The sequence below is a fragment of the Myodes glareolus genome, chromosome 3 (assembly GCF_982192425.1).
Source record: "Myodes glareolus chromosome 3, mMyoGla1.1, whole genome shotgun sequence".
Taxonomy (NCBI): Eukaryota; Metazoa; Chordata; class Mammalia; order Rodentia; family Cricetidae; genus Myodes; species Myodes glareolus.
This window is the reverse complement of record NC_142028.1, coordinates 81,488,312-81,509,876: the sequence shown is the minus strand read 5'-3', so window position 1 is coordinate 81,509,876 and position 21,565 is coordinate 81,488,312. Positions and strand designations below refer to the sequence as shown.

Sequence of the window (21,565 nt, the reverse complement as noted above, 5' to 3'; positions counted from 1 at the left end):
TTTGCATTTTCAGCTGGCACTTTCATATAATCTATATAACAGATTCAGGAGACCTGCTAAATCCATTACAGCGAGAGTGCGAGCATGCGTGTGATGTATGTGTGTGTGTGTGATTGTGTGTGTGTGTGAGTGATTATGTGTGTGTGTGATTGTGTGTGTGATTGTGTGTGTGTGTGTGTGTGTGTGTGTATGTGTGTGATTATGTGTGTACATAGAAGCATGGCTCCACAACAAATGTCATCCTAAACCAGACCTTTGACATTAAGAGCTAAACCTTGAACAGCAAAGTGGGCTTTATTTATGAGATCTTCAGGCAAAGAAAATGAAGATGGAGGATGAGCCGACCCCTTACTCATGGCACATTCCACCTTTCTGTGACAGGGACACTAGGTCCCTTCATGAGTTCTATACCTAAAAATAGATGTTGACTCAGCATAAAATGATGTGAATGACTAATCTGCCTTGCTATCCTCCTCTCGCTGATGGAGTCAGGCAGCTGCCTTCAGATCTCCATCTTCTAGAAACCCATGGGTGCCAAGGAGGCCTCTGTATGCTCCATATCTTCCCAAAACAAGGCAGAGAAGGAATGGCTTTTACATGGTAGATATCTGTGTGCACTGGGAACCAAGGAGCGGAAGGATCTAGAACTCCATGTAACAGTTGGCTATATGGAGCTCCTACCCCAGTCCTCTAAGGGGCAAGAACAAGTTACAAGACAGCGTAAATATTTTTCATTTAGGAGGAAGCAATGGTAGGAAGGAGGAAATCTGTCCCCAGTAATAAGGTTTGCCTTGTCTCGCTTTGCCAATTACCGATGTTATCTGGATAAATTTGGGTTTCCTTAAAGTTCAACTTCCTTGCTGCATGCTTTCACTCAGGGGGAAAGAGGCCAGATCTGAGGCTGAGCTCAAATGCCACCTTTTGGCAACCATCTCTGTCTGACACTGCCTCAACCTGAGATCCTCTTTAGTGGTCCACTCATTCTCAACTCACCATCTAGTCCCATGGTTTTCTTGAGGTGCGTGTATATGTGTCTGGGGCTCCACCTTTCAGCACAGAGCCCAAAACCTGAAGAAGGTACAAAACATACTGAAAAAGAAATGAATGAATGCCCACAGCTCATGATGCATGATGCTGGTGTTTGGGGTTGTTCAGAGTTAACTATAGCTTGGTTTGTTCACTAAAATGATCACTGAGCCACGTACCCAGAATCATAGTTGTGTGCCCTCACTAAGAGAAGAACTAAGAAAGACTTCTTACTCTGTAGTGCCGGAGGTTGGAAGAACCAAGAGAAATTTGCTTCAGAGCGAGGCATCTCCTGGTTTAGCAAAGACTTCCGGAGGAACTACTCTGTGTGATGGGAACACAGCACAAACTAGGCATCTGTTCACCTTCGACAGAGACAGCATGTGCCTCATAGGATTTACTAAATAAATATGGGGTGAATGGGAGAATGGATGGGCAAACAGTGATCCATTGTCACAAAGTCACAAGATGGGTGTCATGCCAAGGTTATAGCTTAGTGTGACTCAAACATGGGGAAGGCTAAGTGGAGGGTTGGAAGGACCAAGGGGAAGACAGAGCTGTAGTGAGATAGGTTAAGAAGGATGAGGAAATGGTGATCTGTAATAACCTTCTGCTTTGAGGGGAGTCAAAGGCTCAGGAAAACGCCCAGTAGTGTATATTTTCTTCTATCCAATGGCTGTACAGCACATAGCAAAGACCTTGATTTCTACTGGTTTGGGGGCAGCTAGAGCTGGGGGTCCAGAAAGGAGCATGTTGAGGACAGACTTGGCCGGGCAAACAGAGTTGGCATTAGAAAGTCAGTAGCACAATCAATCAAAACCATTTCTCCCAAAGGTGATCCTGAGGCAGAATCTCAGCTGAGCTGGGAGAATTACAGCCACAGCTCCCCAGAGACTGGCCCAGCCACAGGGCAGTGGCAGATTTAAAGGCAAGCAGTATTTGGCTTGTTCTACTCCCAGCCTAAGCCCTGTTCAGTTTTTCTCCTCTATTTGGAACCACGACTTATTGTTCTTTAAGACTTCTGTGTAGTACCTCTGAGGAGAGGACCAGGCAAATGTGACAGGAAAATGATTTGCTCAGTCTGGCGTCTAAATGCTCATCCTCAGACCCAAACCTTTTAACTTTCCTCAGGCAATTGGTAAACTCCAGCAAAAGGACTGCAAATGTCAGGGCCTTTGCTAAACTGAAACATGTCCCCCAAATGGTGACCTTCAGCCCATGCAGAGGGACTGTATTGGTGACAGGCTGACCCTCTTGAGCTGGTGGCCTAGAGTTCAGGGCTTTGGTGCTATTGGCAGTGCCCTGGAGAATTCCTCTTGCCTTGAACCATCAGGATCTTGCTCATTTTATTTATCCATAATCTCTCGCGAGAAGACTGTCACTTCTAGGCCAGCACAGTTCTTGTTCTAGATGAGGCCTGTGAGTGAAGAAGCCAATCCTCTTTGGGTAAAGGTGGCCCGAAGGCAGGTGACTTCACAGACAATCCCAACAGAGACTTTTTAGCATTCCCAAGTGCTCCAGATCTCTCTTCTTATGAGTTTGCAGTCCCCCTACCCGGCACAGAAAGGACGCAACAATAACAAACGGGAGCCATGGTGCTAGAAGTGGCCTTGAAGATTCGAGGGGAACTCAAGAAGGGCTGAGTATCTACCACAGACATTTCTGAGAACACAAAGGTCACAACCATATGAAGATCCTACACTACCCTTGGCCATCACTGGCTACTGCAAAGTCTTCTTTCTAGACCACAGGGACATCCTTCCACTTCTTATCAGCCTTCATCTTTGACAGGTGCTTGTCAAAAAGACGCGTGCTAGGCAACAATATTTTGAAACAAGTTACTGCAAAGCTTATACTTATGTTACTTTAACTGAAATGGAGATTCCAATATAGAATGGAAAAACATAGAGAGGTTAAGAACATCTTTGGTGTTGGGGAGCTTCAGAGATACAAATCCTGTTCACTTTCCAGATGTGTGACTGTGTGTCTCTCTGAGTGGCATCCCTTGAGTAACATAGCTCAGAAGCCCTCGAAGAGAGCCATTTGCATGTAAGATTCCTAAGCACAAAGACTGGCCCCAAAGTAAGTACTCAATAAACCGTCACTTTGCCATGATTGCTATGTAAACAGGCTTTATTCTAGACACCGGGGAGCAGAAATGTGTACAACAGTTCCTGACATGCAGGGCTGCCAGTCTAGCAGAGGAGATGCGTACAGTTTCATTATTTGAAGATCAAGCTACAGATTTTCCCCAGTCTGTTTAACACCCTATTCTCCGAGTGAATACAAACTCCCCAGAGCAGGCAGGTCCCCAGGGAACATTCACTCTAAAGAAACCAGGAGAATGGCAGTAGGGAGAGACTCTGGCGGTACCAGAGGGTCTATGAGCAAGCCCTCCTAGGGACCTGTAATCCTGCCTGTGGGAGCAGGGAGAGCAGAGAGTGGCCGGCTGGCTCCTGGAAACAACAGCTTTGATGGGGTGAGGATCGGTTTACCCTTGTGCCTGTGGGTGCAGCCTTCCTCATAAACAGGACAGGTGTCTGCCTTTGCGGCTCCATCCTTTATGTTCCTCTCTGCACCTGCCACCCCATAATGTTATTCTTAAAGAATATTGGGGATAGAGCCTCATGGTGGCCTCTCAGATGCAGTTTGACCTCATCGCACCTTTCCCTGTTCAGAACTCTCTAACGTGTGACGGAACACGTTGACACCTTGTGACGGAAGTCCGAACCCTTTCCCAAGGCATTCAGAGCCCTGGCATCTGGACCAACCTCCCATCTCCTGCTGACCTCTGCATGCACGCTATGCTTCACTTCAGACAGAGACACGGTCACAGGTTTCTGCAAGTGCATGGAAGGTTTCTATCTCCATGCCTTTGTTCTTGCTGTGTATTTATCTTCATGACAAAATAAATTCCTGATTACCCTCCTAGACCTAGTCATGTTCTTCATGAAGCCCAGGCATACATGGCTATTCTTTCCTCCAATGCCACTGAAAGTGTCTGTCTCAGTGGCCTCAGCTATCATACCCTACCTCCCTCAGCCTTCTGCCTAAAGCCTGACCTGCCCCACCAGGGTGCACATCACGACCAACTCAGCACACTCACTTTCACAGCTAGTTTCAAAGCTTTACTCGGGCAGGGGCTCAACGTAAACTAACTGTATACTTCACTTTAGTGAATAGATTTCGTATACTTTCCCAGGAGCTGACTCAAACGAAAAGGATGGACCATGGGGTCAGGATCTAAAGGAACCGTAAGCATATCTGACACACAGTAGGGCAGATGTCTTCTTAGGAGAGTTGTAATGATAGATTCATGCACCTTGGAACTTCTTTTTCAAAATCTACCAGACTGGTCTGGAGCTGTGGCTTAGCCGTAAAAGGCCACAAACTGAGGAAATCCACCAGACTGTCTTACAGGGCTCTCTCTGTCTGACTGCGGCCTCTGAGAGGGTGAAATGTGGGAGACGGATCTTGTCGTGATTAGGGGAAGAGCAGATGCCAGACACGGAGCCACATTTCTCCCCACCAAATTGCAACTCCTGCCTCCTGCGTCAGGGAAGGCTAGTAGGAGTGTTGCAGCCGTCTGGAAACTCTACACTACTCCCTGTCATCCAGGGCTCTCAGCTCTGCTGTCTGTGCCTCAGTGAGAGTCAGATTCACTCTCTTTTAATGCACCCCAAAGCAGGAGGATAGAGGAAGGGTCCTGTTCCCCAACCCCTGGCATTTGTCATTCTCTTTAGGGATGACCCTTCTTATCTTTATCCCTGGGAGTGCTGAAAGCCATGATTGCCTACACATGAAAAATCAGTATTTCCATTTTCCAGATGATAGACTCTGGTGCAATGAGATCAAGTACTTTGCCAAGGTCGTTTGAACTAAGACAAACTCGGCTATGACTCAAAGTTCTGGGATCTTTCCACTAGGCCACACCAATCGGGACAGTGAAATAAAAGCCATGTTCTTGGCACAAACTGTTACTCTTCTTGGGAGGGTACCAAATTGGAACAGCCATGCCATAATATTTTATTAGACTATTAGATCTGGGAAGAACCACCTCCAAAGAGGACATACGTTTGAAGAAGGAAAGTGAGCTCCCGAAGGTCATCACATACAGTTTTACAACAGAGCTTAGCTCTGTTCTTTTGAATGGACAAGAAGGGAAAGGGAACGAGGGCTGGGTGCTCTATGGTCTTAGCAGACAAGTCGACTTGCCCCGAGCCTCATGATTACCATTCAGAGCTGACTCTTTTATCCTCAGGGCCACAGATGTCCTAGGCCAGCATCATCTCACAGAATTTTTTGGGATCAGCAAAACATTTGATACCCATCATGTTTGATGGTCACTACTAGCTACACATAGCTACTACATACTTCAAACAGTCTGGATGTGACAAAGGAGCTAAAGTTTTATTTAATTAACTCAAATTATCAATGGAGCTAGTGGCGACCACATTGAACTGAGCAGTTTCAGGCCCCGGAAACAATGCAAACTTGTAGCACCTCAGAGCTAGGAGGGCATACATGCTCATCTAGTCAGAATGCATGCCGGAACATTATCCGGACAGGTCCCATTTGAATGGCTCTGATGATGAAAGGCCTCTTTCCTATTCAAGACCTATACTGTACTGATAGCTATAGAAGTTTTCTTCCCAGCTATTTTAAATGTAAGGTTGAAGCAATGCCTTAGTTTCACTGCAAAATTTTTCTTTCCAGGAGGATGGACCAACAGCCACTGCAGAGAAGATATATGGATGCACAATCCTCTTCTCTTCTTTGCCATTCACCTCTGAAGAGCATATAAATGTCAGGAATCTAACACAGCAAGATGAAAACGGGACATAAGATATCAGGTGGACTTGGGCAAGAGAGGTCCAGTGTTTTCGCTAATGTGGAGAAATAATCCCAACGGCTCTCTCTCTCTCTCTGTGTATGTGTTGTGTTGTGTGTGTGTGTGCATGTGTGTGTGCTTGAACAAGTGCAGTCTCATTTGTGTGATTTTTTTTTGAGGCACTCACATCACACCATTGGCTTCTCTAACTCTTTCGAATGTCCTTGAATTTCACCCAAGCACTTCTGAAAACTTGAGTGTGCCCTCAACTTGTACCTGTTCTGTTTTCTTTTGTAATCCAGACCCAGAACACTGAGAATGACCTTCAAGAAGCTGAGATCATATCAAGTTCAGTGGGCTGAGAAGGCAGAGCTTTTCTATTTCCAACCCTCTATATCTGTATGCATTTGAAATGATTCACGCAAAGAAAGTTGACAGGGCACCTGCAATCAGAGCAGCAAATGCATTCTCCCACTAGAGAGCGGGTGGCAGCTAGTACAACCGGTACAACTGGGCATCTCCAGTTTCACTGGCCTATCCCTGGCTCTTTCCTTGGGGATTCAGTGGCCCCAGTGTCCTTGCTGACCTTGACAGCAAAGGGTTCTTGCACCCTTGGAGATGCAGCCACGAGGCAGGCTATTATTTCTGGGTGGGGTGATATCCGTCAGCAAAAAATGATCTGCTAACTCTCCGGGAAGCATTAAGAGCCGTGATTGGAGAAATAATTGCTTATGCCGAGTGCAAAGAAAAGATGCCTCAGCGGAATGGAAGCCTTTAGCAAGGCAGGTGGACAGCGGAGGAAGTGGGGAGGGAGGAAGCACCGTTGCCTGTGACCCCTGGCAAGGGAGAGAAGCGGGCAGAGTGAAAGGGATCCTGCTAAGCTGAGTGTGGAGAGATCCCCCAGAGGCACTGCTAGTGCGATTAGGGGAACAAAGAGAAAATGTTGAAATCATTCAGCAGCATCCTTACAGGAGAGGCAGAATAACCAGCCCACTTCCTCCCCAGAGGAGAAGGGAAGGTCCCTCTGAAGAGCTCTATCCAGCAGCCTCTTTCCTAGTCGGGTTCTCTGAAGACCTGGGCTGCTGCCTAGTGATAAGGTGCCTTTCTTGTCTCCCACCTCTATCTGACAGTGCCAGCCCATAGGGGTTCACTCAGAGTGGCAGAGGCAACCCTCTTAATCTACGACCTGGTGCTGAGATTGCTCACATCCTAGTTTGCACAAGAGCTGTGCTCTGGAAATGTTTTATTATATCAAGCTGTACTTTAATCATTTGAATAAGGCTTCGTGTAATTATTAGAAAAAGTCATAAAGTCACGTATATCATATAATTCAATGAAGAAAAACTCCAAATACAGATACACACATATACCACACGCATACACACACATTCCATATTATGCAGTAAAAACATGTACCCCCACCAAAAAACAAAAAAACAACCCAACCAAAATCTAAGACTGATAAAACCTACCAGAGCCCCCTGCAAAATGCTGGTTTGAGGCTAAACACTCCACAAGGCACACTATCAACAGACGGACCATCCTGGAACTTATTTTACCAGACTGACTTCCACTCACTCCACAGCCCACTATCTCCCCTCCAACAGCCAACAGGAACCCCTGTAGCCTGTGATCCCTCAATTGCCTCACGGCAGCTTGCATTGCTAAGTGCCCTGCCGCTGCCCTCGCCAGGGGTGAACCTTCAGGGACAGAGCAAGCAGCAAACGCCTCTCTAATGCTGCTTCTCCCATGTAGATTAAAGCCTGAAGAGGAGTTCCACCACTGAGAGGTTTAGCAGAAGCGATGCCAAGCCTTCACATCCCAGTGAGACTATGTTTAAACAATGCTTCTCAGGTGACCGACGATCAGTCCAAACAAATCTGCTTGGATTACTTCTGTTTTGAGGGTTCTTCCTTTCTTCCCCTTTCCCTCTTTCTCCCTTCTCTTTGTGCTCCTTCCACTTGGCTACGAAGCCCAGGCTGACCTTGAACTCATAACAATCTCTCTGCCTCAGCCTCCTGATGCTGGAATTGCCATGACACCCAGCCCCAACTCTGTTTGTTCTTAATTAACACGACAAGGAGCTGAAGCAGAGGTGAGCGGACTCAACTGAGCATTTCTTCGTGAGAGGCTGAGGCGACTGTGTAAATTCAGAAGCTGCTCTTTTCTAGTCAGCTAAGATAGGCATCAGTTGTCAAGGGGTATCAGGAAATCATTTCCAAGAACCCAAAGCCCATTCTCTCAGTGTTCGTAGAAACACTAGAAAAACTAACAATTAGCACCCCAAGCACTAAGTGAGGCAAATCAGCTCCCCTGTGGCAAGTCCATGTTCCACGCTACTCCCATGGCCCCATGAAACACCTGGATTGGAGAACTTCCAGGTCATTGCTATTCATAGCTCAGCTAAATGGAAGAAGGCCTTAGAGCCCGGAAAGTAAGGTCTTGAGAAGTTAAAGTCCAGTGTGTCTTTAAGTTAATGACAAATGTTCTGGACCGTAAGTCCATGTATGAAGATTTATTTGCCTTTTATATCTTCTTATCATGCTAGGGAATTAACCCTTGTGTGGGCAGAGCCAAAATACCCACCCCCACACCCTCCCAAGGCTCACATGCTGCTCGGCAAATAGGCAGTTTTACATTACAACATTAAGGATCCACTGCCAGAGAATTATTTTTAAAGCTTTTTAAAAATATTTCAGCTGTCATTTACCCACAGTGTGATCCTAGGTCTGTCTCCTGAACTTCTTTGGACCTCAGTTTCCTCATTAGCATAAAGGAGACGATAGCACTTTCGTCCCAGGTATTTTTAGACACAGTGACGATGTGTGTAAAGCCCTTGACTGTGGGGATAGTTCAAAGATTAAACGGTAACAAGCGTTCAGGTTCAGAAAGATTAGAATCCTATCGGGCACAAGGTAAACACTCCAAGTAAGCCAGCATTACTGTTGTTTATTGTCGTTTCCCCTCCAGCTCATGTTTACACTGTTAAACTGACAGCTGTGTGGCTCCAGGCAGGGTACTTCACCTCTTGAAGCCTGGTCTCCAGGTAGAATCTTCTCCCTTGAAAGAAATCTAATCTAAAGAACAATTCCTCTGGAGTCCCCATTCGTAGCTACTCATTGAAGATGTAATTCACGCACCATGCCCTTTCTCTGCCAGAGGTCTTGCCTTGCTGTTCACGTGCCCTCAGTGTTCATATGGTCCTCTTACAGCCTCCTTAGTAAAAGGACAATGAAGGACAATGGATTTTGTTGATAAGAAACCATCTTTTGTGGATATCTCCCACTAGTAGCAGGTAACTGGACGTTCACTGATATTTGGCAAAAGCAATGGTGCCATATTTAAATCTCAGGCACAGATGTTAAAACTGACTTACAAAGGGCAACTACTACATTATGTTTGGTTTTCCTTCTTTCTTTGTTTTTGTTTATGGTCTCTAAAAACTCAGAGATCTGACATAAACAAAACCTAGCTTTCAGTTCCTATTGGACAACTGAAGATCTGAATTAAACAACTTCAGAATCACCATCATCGTCCGTTGTCATCATCATCCATCATCATCATCATGACCATCATCATCATCACCATCATCAGGGAGTAGCTGCCCTCTTTGCCCTCCACTAATCCCATTCTCTGAAACTCTCTTTGAATCTGGCAGTTGACCATTAACGTAGGGATTTGTTCTTCATTTTCTGCCACTAATATGTTTGTCTATCACACTTAAATTGATGTGTTTTCTGTACTATCAGATATGTGACATTCTTGTCCAAGCACACACTTGGCCAAGTTTGTCAACTTGTGCTAGATGGTCCCAAGATCTCTGTAATGCATGCTCCCATAGATATGTGTGGCTTGTTGTTTTTGTTGCTGTTTGTTTTTTTTTTTTTTTCAGATAGACAAGTTGTCTGTTCCTTCATGGGAGTCAGGAGTAAACAGATAAATCTCATGTCACTTATGAAAGCAAACTGAAGTAGTGGAAGTAAACAGTGGCCTGTACGGGATAAAAAGCAATTTTAAGAAATTAATAAATGATGAGACTATTAAGAGCACATGAAAAGGGTTTGCTTTTTTCCCCTCCCTTTAATATGATTTTTACCTTAAACACTGTGTCCCTTTAGGAAAGGGAAGAAAAGTTAATAAAGGAACCTATCACTCAAACTTAATTTTTAGTATGGCAAATAAACTGCTTTAATGAAAGGGCTGAAATCCCTAGGTTTGCACATTAAATTTTCATCCATAGTAGAGAATGGAAATTATTGATTCAGCAGTGGCATCATGCATTTTGAATCCTACAGTGTCTCAGAAGCCCACATTTCCGCTGGGTGCAAATGTGTTAGCAGCATTTTGATGCAGGGGGAGCCTGGGCTGGGTGGGAGGACAGAGAAGGGGATAGAGATAAGGAAAGGAAGTAGACCAGCTCGTCACAGAAAGAAAAGAATCAATGTTTCTTGTCTCCAAGATCCATTTAGATAAAGCATCTGACGGTATGATGAACCATGGAACCATTCTGAGACTAGAAACGCTGGGCCCAATCAGTCTTTGGGGGAAACTGCAGGGATCTTATGAAAGACTTTGAAAAAAATAAAAGGCAGGCTGATGGTTGTGATTTGATCCCAAACCGTGGGAAAAGGGTTTGAGTTTTAAGGAAACCACAGAGGAAAGAAAAGTACCTTTCTCAGTTCAAGGTCAGTGTGTCCGCCAAGGGAAAAATAAACATCTGACATTCTAATGTTGAACTGGATTACACACATACACACACACACACACACACACACACACACACACACACACAGAGAGAGAGAGAGAGAGAGAGAGAGAGAGAGAGAGAGAGAATCAATCAGGCCCACAAACAGCTCTCAATGCGACAAGGCCTCATCAGAATCAAGTGACAGGAACACTTTTCTTGACTTAGAGTATGAAAATATGTGTGTTTTTTCTTTGAAAGAAATTAATCTTCCTGGCTCTCCAAGGACTATGCCATAATTAAACAACTTTTATTTCCCCCTTAGAGAATTCTTAGGAACCGATGCTAAGCCATGTCAGAGGCAGCCTAAATCAGGCTTATTTCGGGTCTTTGTGTACTACAGACTGTAGGAGATCAGAGAAAGCAATAACTTTTAAGAAATAATCTAAACACAATTGCAAAACTAAATCTGCTTAAAAAGAAAAGTAATCGCCTAAAGTGTCCCCAAAGAGAAAGGTCCTGTTGTTTTTATTTCCTTCCAGCCAAGACTATCTGATACTGCTAGTCTCTTTTGTTAGCCCGGATATCAGAAAAGGAGTTTTGCTGAACTAAAAAGTTCTGTTTTTGTGTTTTTGGATGCGGAGAGCTGGTGCCATCTATAGAACTCCGTTCTGGGAGAGGTTTCTCTTTTGTCCTAGTTTGCGTCAGACCTGCTGTCGTGAGGATAAGAGCGCCCAGGAGACACTTCCCTGCGGTTTAATAGGCTATGAAGGATGGGACTCATTAATCGGCTGGCAGCTGCCCCTAAACAGGATGCTGCCTGGAAGTGCGGGGAAGAAGGGGAAGGGAGGCTGAGAAGCACGCAGCACCATCCAAGAGACGGCCACTGGATGCCCAAGGCAGGCGGCATCCTGTCAAAGGAGCCGTACCAGAAGTCTGAGGTGAGAGAACTGCAGTCCAGCTCAGAAACCTACTCGGAGAGTAGCCTCTACGTTACTGATTTCTTTTTTATTCAAAGCAATGATTTTTGCGCTATTATCTGCTCACCTAATTATTTCTAGACTGTTGGATTACTATTTTTGTCATTTCTTAACTATATTTTCATCAGTCTAACCGTAGCCCTTCTGAGGGCATTGTGCTTATTTACAGTTGACTTTCTGTGTCCCATTCTCCAAGGGAAGGTTCCTAATCATCCACACCTACCAGCCCAGCTGCTCAGGCAGCACATAAGATCTCCTGACGTGGTCCTGCCTACTTCCCATCCTCATCACCACCATCCCAACTTAGGCCACACTATTCATACCTGGGACAGTTTGCCTGCCTCAGTTTCTCCTGCTTGCTTGTGACTGTTCGTGTGGAGTCGGGCTGGCAGGTCGTCTTTGTGGGGCCGTGAATCCCAGACCCCAATCTGCCTTCTGGATTACAGATGTTACAGCTCCTGGTCCCTCCCCTCCACGATTCACCCTCTATTTTGTAATGGCTCATGTCGCTTACTAAGCAGAGTGGACAATAAATATTTGAGTAAATAAAGAACAGCACTTCTGTCTCCCACATAGCCTGGACTTACTAGACCCACAGACTAAAATTTCACCAGGACCTTCTCAATCAGAAGCTGGTGCATCGCCTCTTACCTTTATGGTTTTGGTCTGGAGTCTGAGTCCATTTAAAGTGTTGATGGCTTTCTCTGCGTCCTTTGGATCAATATAGTTAACAAATCCATACCCTAAACTCTGTCCTGTGGAAATATTAAAAAAAAAGAGATAGGGAGACAGATAGACAGAGACAGAGAGAGAGTGAGAGAGAGAGAAAGAGAGAGAGAGAGAGAGAGAGAGAGAGAGAGAGAGAGAGCTCAATATTTTTTGCAGAACCAACACTTCCCCATTGTCATGTAAAACCCTCCTTTGGCCTGTGAGTCCTTGTCATCGGGACTCACCCTAGGATGAGAGGTTTCCAATTCACAAATTTTCTTTATGGGTGTGGGCTCTGAGCTCACAGGAGCTCTCATCATCCAAACTAAAAACAGTAAATACCCTTGAATACTCCACCTGATCTATACAAGTGGCAACGTAATCAGGAAAAGACAGTACCAGGGAATAGATAGACAGCGTACACGGTTTGTTAAAAAAACATCTGCTTAGAGTCTTGGGACTTTCCCTTATCCTTGGGGTCACTTTGGAGAGAAGTCATTTACCTTTCATTTCCCCCAGATCTCTTCTCTGGAGATAACAGCACTTACCTCGGGCAGATTTTGAGAGAGTTTAAGTGAGGTAATGTACATAAAATGCCTACTAAGGACAATGCCTAGACCATAGTAGGTGCTCAACAAAGGACGGCTGTACTCTGCTTAGTCCTGTAAAATTGGGACAAGTGGTGGACTCAGTAGCTGTGTCTCTTGCCTTGGTCATGCCTGCCACACCCACACTCAGAGGAGCAGAAGGACCTGAGTTGTGAGAACTGGTGACATTTTTAGTGAAGCATGCAGGCACGCCAGAATTTAGAGCAGTTGCTACAAATCGTTCTTTGCCCTCATCATCCCCGGAGCCAAAGAACAATGTAAAAAAGAAGGGGAAGGGTTTCTACCAGAAAGAACCGAGGCGCAGGGTAAAGCACCAATGCACTCCGCGAAGAAGATTTAGCTACTTTAGGTAGAGATGATATCAACTTGTCTACAAAGAAGTAGCAAGTGACAGGGCTCCTCCCTAAGTGAAATAAAAATAATGTACTTGCGACCGTGCCACTGATTATAAATAGTCCATCAGCTCTGCCATGTGTCATCAGCCAGAAATATCATTAGGAAACGTTACATTCTCTGACATACCCTTTAAGAAACACAGAGCTTGTGGTGGCTGCAGAACCAGCTCGCACTTCTCAGGCAATGCTATTGATTTGTGGGCGGCAGCAGAGCCGAAGGGGAGGAAAATGACAGGACGTCACCCATCAGGGAAGACTGATTACATAAAGCTCTCTTTAGCCTACTGGGACCAGGGCTGGGAGATAATACAGCAAAAAGCCTGCCACATCCCGGTGACGGGAGCCCATTTCAGCAGCCAAAAAAATGTTTCCAACAGCTTCTGTTTGCTGGTAAATGTCTGTGTTTGTGTTGGTTGTAGGAGGGAACCTGGGAAAACAAGTCAAGTTCTGGATCAGAAAATGGGTATCTATTTTATTTCATTACAGGACAGAAGCAAAGAGAACAGAGAGGAAACTCAGTGACATTTGCTCCTCAAATGGAAATCCTAAAGGCATCGTCTTCCATTAGGACATTTCTTTGTTTCTCAAGAGCAGGAAAGACAGAGACAAACTTTGCAGGCAGGCAGACTTGCCATCAACCAGAGTTAGTGACTTCCTAAGAGGGAGGAGAGAGCGTGAGGCATGGACACACTTCAGCTACTGTGACCCTTCTCTTTTCATTTTATCCTGTAAGTTTGGTGTGTGTGTGGTGTGGTGTGTGTGTGTGTGTGTGTGGTATATGTGTGTTGTTTGTGTGTATGTGTGTATGTGTTGAGAAAGAGAGGGATAGGGAGAAGGAGAGAGTGTGTTATGGGTATTACAAGACCCTGCCACATATTCCCAGAAACTCGATTTTGCAAAAACAGAAAATACAAGAGACTAATTTCATTGGTTTAAAATATCATTTATCCTAAATTTGTCTCCACCTCATCAAGTCTAACGAAATCCACCTAATTAAATCTATTTTCATCATGCAAATATCTCAGTCATATTTATCTTGCACATATAATATTCCTATAATCATTTTTAAAAAACCAGTCAAGCACTAAGTTGAACTGCTTCTAAAGGACATTTTTAAAGCAATTATGTCTATGACAAACTTGCTATAGGAGCTCTAGGAAACAGGTTGAATAGGTCATTTTCAAGCCTAATATAATTTATATATGATTAAAACAGAATATGAAAAAGTAGAAATGAAACATTCACTGGTTAACTGCTAATAGTAGACCTGACTCACTCTGAAAAATTTCTGTATTCTTCAAGGTGATGAAATATATGTGTGTTCCCATTATATTATGTTTCTTTGTAAAATCTCTCACATATTAATGGGTATCAAGACAGGTAATAGTGAGTACAATTTTTGCACTCTAGAGTTATCTGTTTTAGATCTTGCTTCTGGAGGAAGAAAAACTCAGGCCTAGGTCCCAGGAGGTTCTGAAGGTCAAGCGAGTGAAAGGAAATCAGTCCAGCAAGATGTGTGACATCAACCCAGCAGCCTGTATCATTTCCCAGTTGACAATCTCCCTGGCTCCTGACTATAATTAGCACCATTGTGCTATCATCACCCGTCCCAGGTTTAGAGACTTCATTCAGCATCAAGAATAAAAATTCTCCAGGGAAAACCAAAACCCAGAACAATGTAACTTCACAAAGGAAGATTCTCCTTGATATAAAACCAACTGCAGACTCTGAAACACTGCATTGAAGAAGATGCCAGAGATGGAGGAACTTGCCTGTGAATTGGAAGATAAGAGGTAACTCGGCTGTACAATGAAGCTGCCTGCGGTTAGCCTAGTTCATGAACAGGCTTTCTTCACATATGCCTCCCAGCATCACAGGAGTCCGGCTATGTCTAATAAAAATGCTTCATGGATCTAAGCAGACTCTTTTATAAAAGCCCTGGAGAAGATTAAGTCCCAGAGCAGAAATTATAAAAAACCCAAGCTACATATTTTTTTTTTTAAAGAATCTATTTTAATAGTTGGGGAGAGTAAAATGAGCAAGAACTTTGGTGACCATACATTAGTGGTGGTTTTGGTTCAGCAGTTCTGTATTATAAGTGTACACGGACAAATAAAGATGGAATACATTCATAAAGAATGCCAGTGCTTTCTCCATGGGGATTGTGAGAGCCGCCGTGCTGCGAGGGCTCGGGGGACACAGCCTGGGGCCTGGAGTGTGTGCATGTATCTGTAACCCACAGATAACAGTCATTTTCTTTTTTTCTTCTTTTTCAAATAGTGACATCTTTTCTCTTTATCAAAGGTAACAAGATTTGGGCATAATGATAGAGCAACAATATTTTAAGAACAGAATATCAAACTTGATCTTTGTTCTAAATTTATGTTTACTTTGATCGCAAGTTGAACAGCCATCCAGTTTATATTTATTAAATTATCTTTATTTAAGAAACAAGATAGTGGGAAAGGAAGACTGTCTCTAAAATTTTAGGCTACAGTATCTGGCTCCTTGATGCCCACATTTGATCAGCTTCAAGCAGTCCGGTCCGGCTGGTTGGGGAAGCGTCTCCACTTACCCTGCATGGGTAGAAAGCATTCTAGATAGTTTGGGATAGAAACTTAGAATTCAAAATGTAGTTTCAAGAGAAAACTGTATGCATAATTCCAGAGCTTAAGGCACTTCCATATATTTTGGCTTAAACAGGTTCTTGTTTTGAAAAAGCTGTTCACTTGATTCTGAACCTGAATATTTTTGTTTTGATAAAGCATGGGCATTTGCACACATGGAGAGAGAGTATTTTCTTTTGTTTTATGTCCTACTATGATGGGAAAACTTCTATTTGGGTATTGTTTTATATCAAACCTATCCCTCTAGGAACCAAACATTCCTTTTCACAAGAATTAGCGTATGAAAGATTATATCCCTGAACATATTAGGTCCTCGAGAGGTGTTTAAGCAGTACAAGAATCACCATTTGCACTTGTACCAACCATACACATTTGCATATTTGGAGGAAGAGGCAAAGAGGAAGTAACTGGGGGATTAAGTTTGCATTCATGAGGAAGGAGATACTGACATATCCAAGCCGGGCACTGGGAACCTATAAACTCACTGGGTGGAGTGGATTCTTCTCAAACACAGATCAAATGAAGGACAGAAGTTGTCCCAAATCCACAGTGATTCTGAGGGTACAAGTGCTCTCCCAACCACTCTCGATTACATTTGATTTTCATACCCACTCTATGTGAAGAGAGAAAAGCATCATTTTACAGAAACGAGGGAATGGAAGGTCAGAGAAAATTGTAATTTTTCTGAACATCACAAAACTGAATTGCAATCTAGATTTGCGTAGGCATTTGCTTGTTCGTTTAAATGTGGAGGGTAAGATAGGGAGCATTTTAGGCTTGGTAGGTCACAGTCCTTGTCACAACAATCATGCCATTGTGCGTCAGTCAGAGACAGTGTTTGAACAAAGAGTGGCTGTGATCTAATAGAACTTTATCGAGGAAAAACAGATAGTGGCCGAACTTGGCTCTTGGACTATAAGTTGCCAATCTTTGGCTCTCAATCCTGTTTGCTGTTGCCATAAAACAGGATGTTATGAACAACTGAGGCTTTTTTGACTCATTTCAGAAAAAGAAAATTGTTTATGTAGTTTGTATTAAGCATTTTTATTGCATTCAAGTGCTAGAAGCTGTCCAATCACAGCTCATTAAAATGCCTTGTTTTCTCCGGACTTTCCCTGCTCTTCAGGGCTCTAGGATCCTTCTGACCTCATGACCAACAACAGCAGCAGAAAAGCTGCCTGAAGGAGCCTCAGCATTTCCATACTGCCAGCTTGCACACTTTGCTTTTTCCCTATGAGAACCAGCCTTCTCCAGAAACCTCACACTGACTCCTCTCATGTGCAGAGTCCCCGAGCGGGTGGCCAGATGGGCAGTTGCTGTTGCCGGAAACTTCCAAGTTGAGTAAGGAATTTTTGTGATCATCAGAACCCCTAGCTCAAGCTGAAATCATGGTGTTCAAAGCACATGATAAAGTCCCCCGTCACCTTAAGATCACCTGCTTGGCAATAATTCACACACCAGGTTAGCAGCACTCAACTCTAAGTCAGGATGCCCCCACTGCCAGTTCTGAGATGTCATTCCCAGAGTCTGTCTGAACATACCCCAAAGAGAGGCAGAGAGTGTGTGCCTGCCACCGAATGTATAAACCTGCGTGCGGCTCACAGCCACACTTGCTGGATAACCTTGGCTAAGTCATTTAAGCTTTCTCAGCCTGTTCCCTTGTCTGAAAAAGAGAGATAATCCTCTAATCCCCGTAATCAAAGGATCACTGTGGGGATTATATGAACATGGGGACTAATAGCTGTTATAATTTATTCAGTGACACTTGGTGCCAGGCACTGTGCTAAATGGCTTACTCACGTTACCTCATTTAATCCCATGTGAAATGGGCATCATCGGGCCCATGGTACACATAAGGAAAAACGAGGTTTAAGAAGTGGAAAAAAAAAAAACCCTGTCCAAAGTCGAGGGGCTGGTAGTCAGGGCTTGTCCTGTATACCCCTCTAGTGACACTACAGAGCATGCCTTCTCTCCACAGCTGACCTCAGCTCAAGTGCCTAGAACGGCCTGGAATCCGGTAAGTCTTGAGGGGGTACGCTGGTTCTCACTAGGGCTCTTTTGCTGATTGATAGGGGCACCATGGAGGCCTGAAACTGTGGCTGTCTCCCTCCTTCCATCTTCAGGGATTTAACAGTGTTGGCCAGCCTGAAGCTCAACTTCTCTGTTGAAAACCCGGGGGCCTTGCCAATAAGTCAGAGGATTTCTTACCTTTTGGCAGTTGACAGAATTGCTTTAGACTGAGCATTGTTGCTACTTCAAGCACAGTCCCCAAAGCAGCCTCAGTGGCATCATCTAGAGTCTGTGAGGAATGCAGAGCCTCAGGTGCCACCCCAAAGCTTCTTGAACCTGGGGTTCAAGTGCTCATTGAAGATGAGACTCAATGGCAAGTTGGATTAGATGTGGGTCTCAGTTTTGAATACTGTTACGTGGCTATGTGTAATTAACCTTCCCCTGCCTTGGTCTCTGGCAAAACCACACATCTTATAAATGGGGACAAGGAAGGCAAGCTCCCATGAGAAGATTCTCAAGTTTCATTAATATATGCTATTTCTTTTTGTCCTCAAACTTTATATTCTTATTTTGACTATGCCTTGGTATTCTGATTTTGAAGATAGCACTAATATTCCTTTCTTCAAGGGGCTAGCAAGAGCTTTATATGTGACAATCCATATCAAATGTCTGGCCTCTAGAAGACACTTAGTAGGTATCGTGTCTTTCTTCTTGTACACCCTGATAGGTGTTATTTTTCACTGGTGTCTAGGTGACATTATCTCCTCCATGAGACCTAACATCCCCAAAAGTGGAGAATGATCCTGAAGCTTCTCTTTTACACTGGAGCAAATAAGCACACAAATTCACTTGGAACAGACGTTTTGCCAAGAGCTGGACACCATGGGTGGACCCTGAGCTGTTCTTGGCTTTAGGATGCTCCTTATATGAGAAGAATGCAAGTCTAAGAACCAATGATATCCCGGAATAAACAGAGCTGTACACTGGATACTAATTCTGACTGAGCAGAGAAAGGAGGAATTCCTGAAGAAAGAGGCACCCAGAAGAGCTTTGCATAAAGGATAGCATTTGAGAGGGTTTGCCCACCAAAGGAATGACATCCCAACTCGAGACTGAATTCCAAACCCAAACTTATCCCAAAGGCATTTATTGGGCACCTGCTTTGTGTCAGGTACAGTTATGTTCCCTGGAAACATGGAAGAAAACAACAAGCCTGTTTCTGTCATTATTGAATTTGTATTCTGACCCTGAGCAGGGAAGACAGTCAAGACATGTAGACAGAATACAAAGTTAGTTAGCCGACAGCGAGTCCTAGGGAGGAAGTAAGTCAGAGACAAGGAATATCAGGGCTGTGACATGGCTGCAAATATTTATTGGGGTGGTCAGGGAAGGCCTCACTACTCAGAGGACATAGAGACAGAGATGAGAGAAAAGAGGTAGACGGTTACCCGGGTCTGCCTGAGGGAAGGGCATTCTAGGCAGAGGGAAACTCATGTAGCAGGAATAGGCTCTGTGTTGGAGACACAATAGGAGTGAAGGCAGTCCTTATCACACTTGTCAAATGGCTGAAAACAGGAGCCAGCACTGAAGTTCCTGCTGCTCACAGAGCCATTGTAAAACCATGCTGGCCTTCCCCTCTGACTGACACTCCCTTTCAAAATCACCTCTCAAAAAACAAACAAAAACCCCTAAAACAAAACAAACAAAAGACAAAAGCAAAAACAAAACAACAAAAGAAAAACCCACCTTTCCTGTGTACGTTTCACGTCTCACTCAGGTGTCATCCATTACTTATTTATCTGTCTTTTAGGCAGAGTCTCTCTTTTACTGCCTGAAACTCTTAGTAGGCCAAGCTGACTCGTTAGTAAGCCCCAGGGTTCACCCGTCTCTGCCTCCCCAGCACTGGGGTTACAAGTGTATGCTACCATTCCTGTGTGTGTGTGTGTGTGTTTTAAATCTTGCTTCTGGTGATCAAATTCAGTGCCTTGTGCTTGTAAGGTCAGCATTTTGGTATTTGAGCTATCTTTTGAGTCCTCTAAACTACCACTTAGTGAGTATCTCTGTTCCCCATTAGACTGGGAGTAACTTGAGACCAAGTTGCTGTCTCATTCATCTCTGTCTCTGGGACCTCAAAGCGTCCTGGCCTTGCTGGTTAGCCAGGAAGCATTTGTGCAGTGAAAGTCTGACCGAGTGTTTTCGATTGTCATGAGTATTTACTTCCCTTAACCACTGTCAGTCTCCACACACCAAGGAGAAAGGGGTAAGGGAGATTAGCGGAGCCTCTCCCACAGCTGGAGCAAGTTGGCGAGAGGTCAGGAACCAGTTCCCCGTAGGAACACCCTCCGAAGACCTGTGGACCTAGGTCACTGCAGAGAAGACTCCAGGGACACTCCCATACAGCATACTTGAAAGGCAGCCATGGGTGCACTTGCTGGGTCCCGAGAGAAGAGAACAAAGATCAGGCAGAAGAGGCAAGTTAGAGGGCTGTTTGCTTTAGCCTGATAATAAAGAAATTTTAAAGAATGATTTTTATAAGGATGTAGGGTATCTTGCAAAGTGCTAATAACCAGAACTGTGCACACAGGGACCTCTTTGGCCCTTATACTAAGTGTAGCCCTCAAGATCCCTTCTATTAGAAGGATCAAAAGTTCTAAGTTATATTTATCTTAGTCCCAATGCCCACAGCAGTTTCAGTTTGCCCTGATTTCTAAGGGAGAAAATAGGGGATATGTATTGAACATCTACTATGGGGCCAACTGATTAACTCACTTTATTACTCAAATCTTTGCAATTCTCTGAAGAAGGTATTCCCAATGACTATGTGTCTAGAGAATAGCCGCCGAGTCCTTCTGACTCTAGAGCCAGGGAACTCTCTGCTGGCTCTGAGTTCTTGAGCACCTGCTGATTTGTACACGAACCATCTGCCCTTACTACCATGTGCCTGAGAAACCTGGCTTTAGACTGCTATTTTCAAGTTTTCATTCTTTCTATTAGTTCCAATCTTCCATATTTGTTGAGTGTGTCAAACAGGATCAAGCTAGATTATAGATCACCATTTTTGGTAAACATTGTCATACCCAGTAATCTTAAAATCTATGGATGCAGGAAAAGAGGACCAAAGAAGAAGTCAGGGCTTGTGTTTTAGCAGGAGTGACAGCTGAGTACGGTTTGGTGCTCTAATATTGAGCGGCCGGGCGGTAGTGGTGCATGCCTTTAATCCCAGCACTCAGGAGGTAGAGGCAGGCAAATCTACAAGAGTTAGTTCCAGGACAGGCTTCAAAGCTACACAGAGAAACCCTGTCTCAAAAACAAAACAAAACAAAACAAAACAAAACATAATATTGAGAGGGAGAGAGCATTTTGTGGAGGGTGTTACACTTGAGATGAGACTGATTTGAAAAGATTGGTAAGAAGCATCCAGGTTACGGGCAGAGAAGGACACCAGAAGGAGGGACAGTATAAGCAACTATTCCTCAAGGGGAGAGACCTTCCACTAAGTTTGTAGCCATCGCATCACCAGGGTCGCTGGTTGTTATCACCTTGTACTGTTACTACTGTTTCCAAGTTGAATTCATCCTCAGAGGTGGATATGAGGTCTCCCTGGACCTTTTCAGAGAGTCAAGAGTCATTCAGGAATATGAACTCTTGAGTGTGTCTGTTTTCTGTAAACATAGTTGAAACTGTAAGACCCAACCA

The 21,565-nt window shown here is 44.2% G+C and overlaps 1 protein-coding gene across 6 annotated transcripts in view; it reads right to left on the bottom strand.

Moving 5' to 3' along the window:
• Positions 1–21,565, bottom strand: part of Elavl4 (ELAV like RNA binding protein 4) — a 137,479-nt gene that overhangs the window by 10,699 nt on the left and 105,215 nt on the right. For all 6 annotated transcript variants that reach the window (XM_048453382.3, XM_085686419.2, XM_085686417.2 and 3 more), the window contains exon 3: positions 12,173–12,276. In XM_048453382.3, coding sequence (XP_048309339.1) covers positions 12,173–12,276 — 104 coding nt within the window. The remainder of the gene's footprint in view (positions 1–12,172; positions 12,277–21,565) is intronic.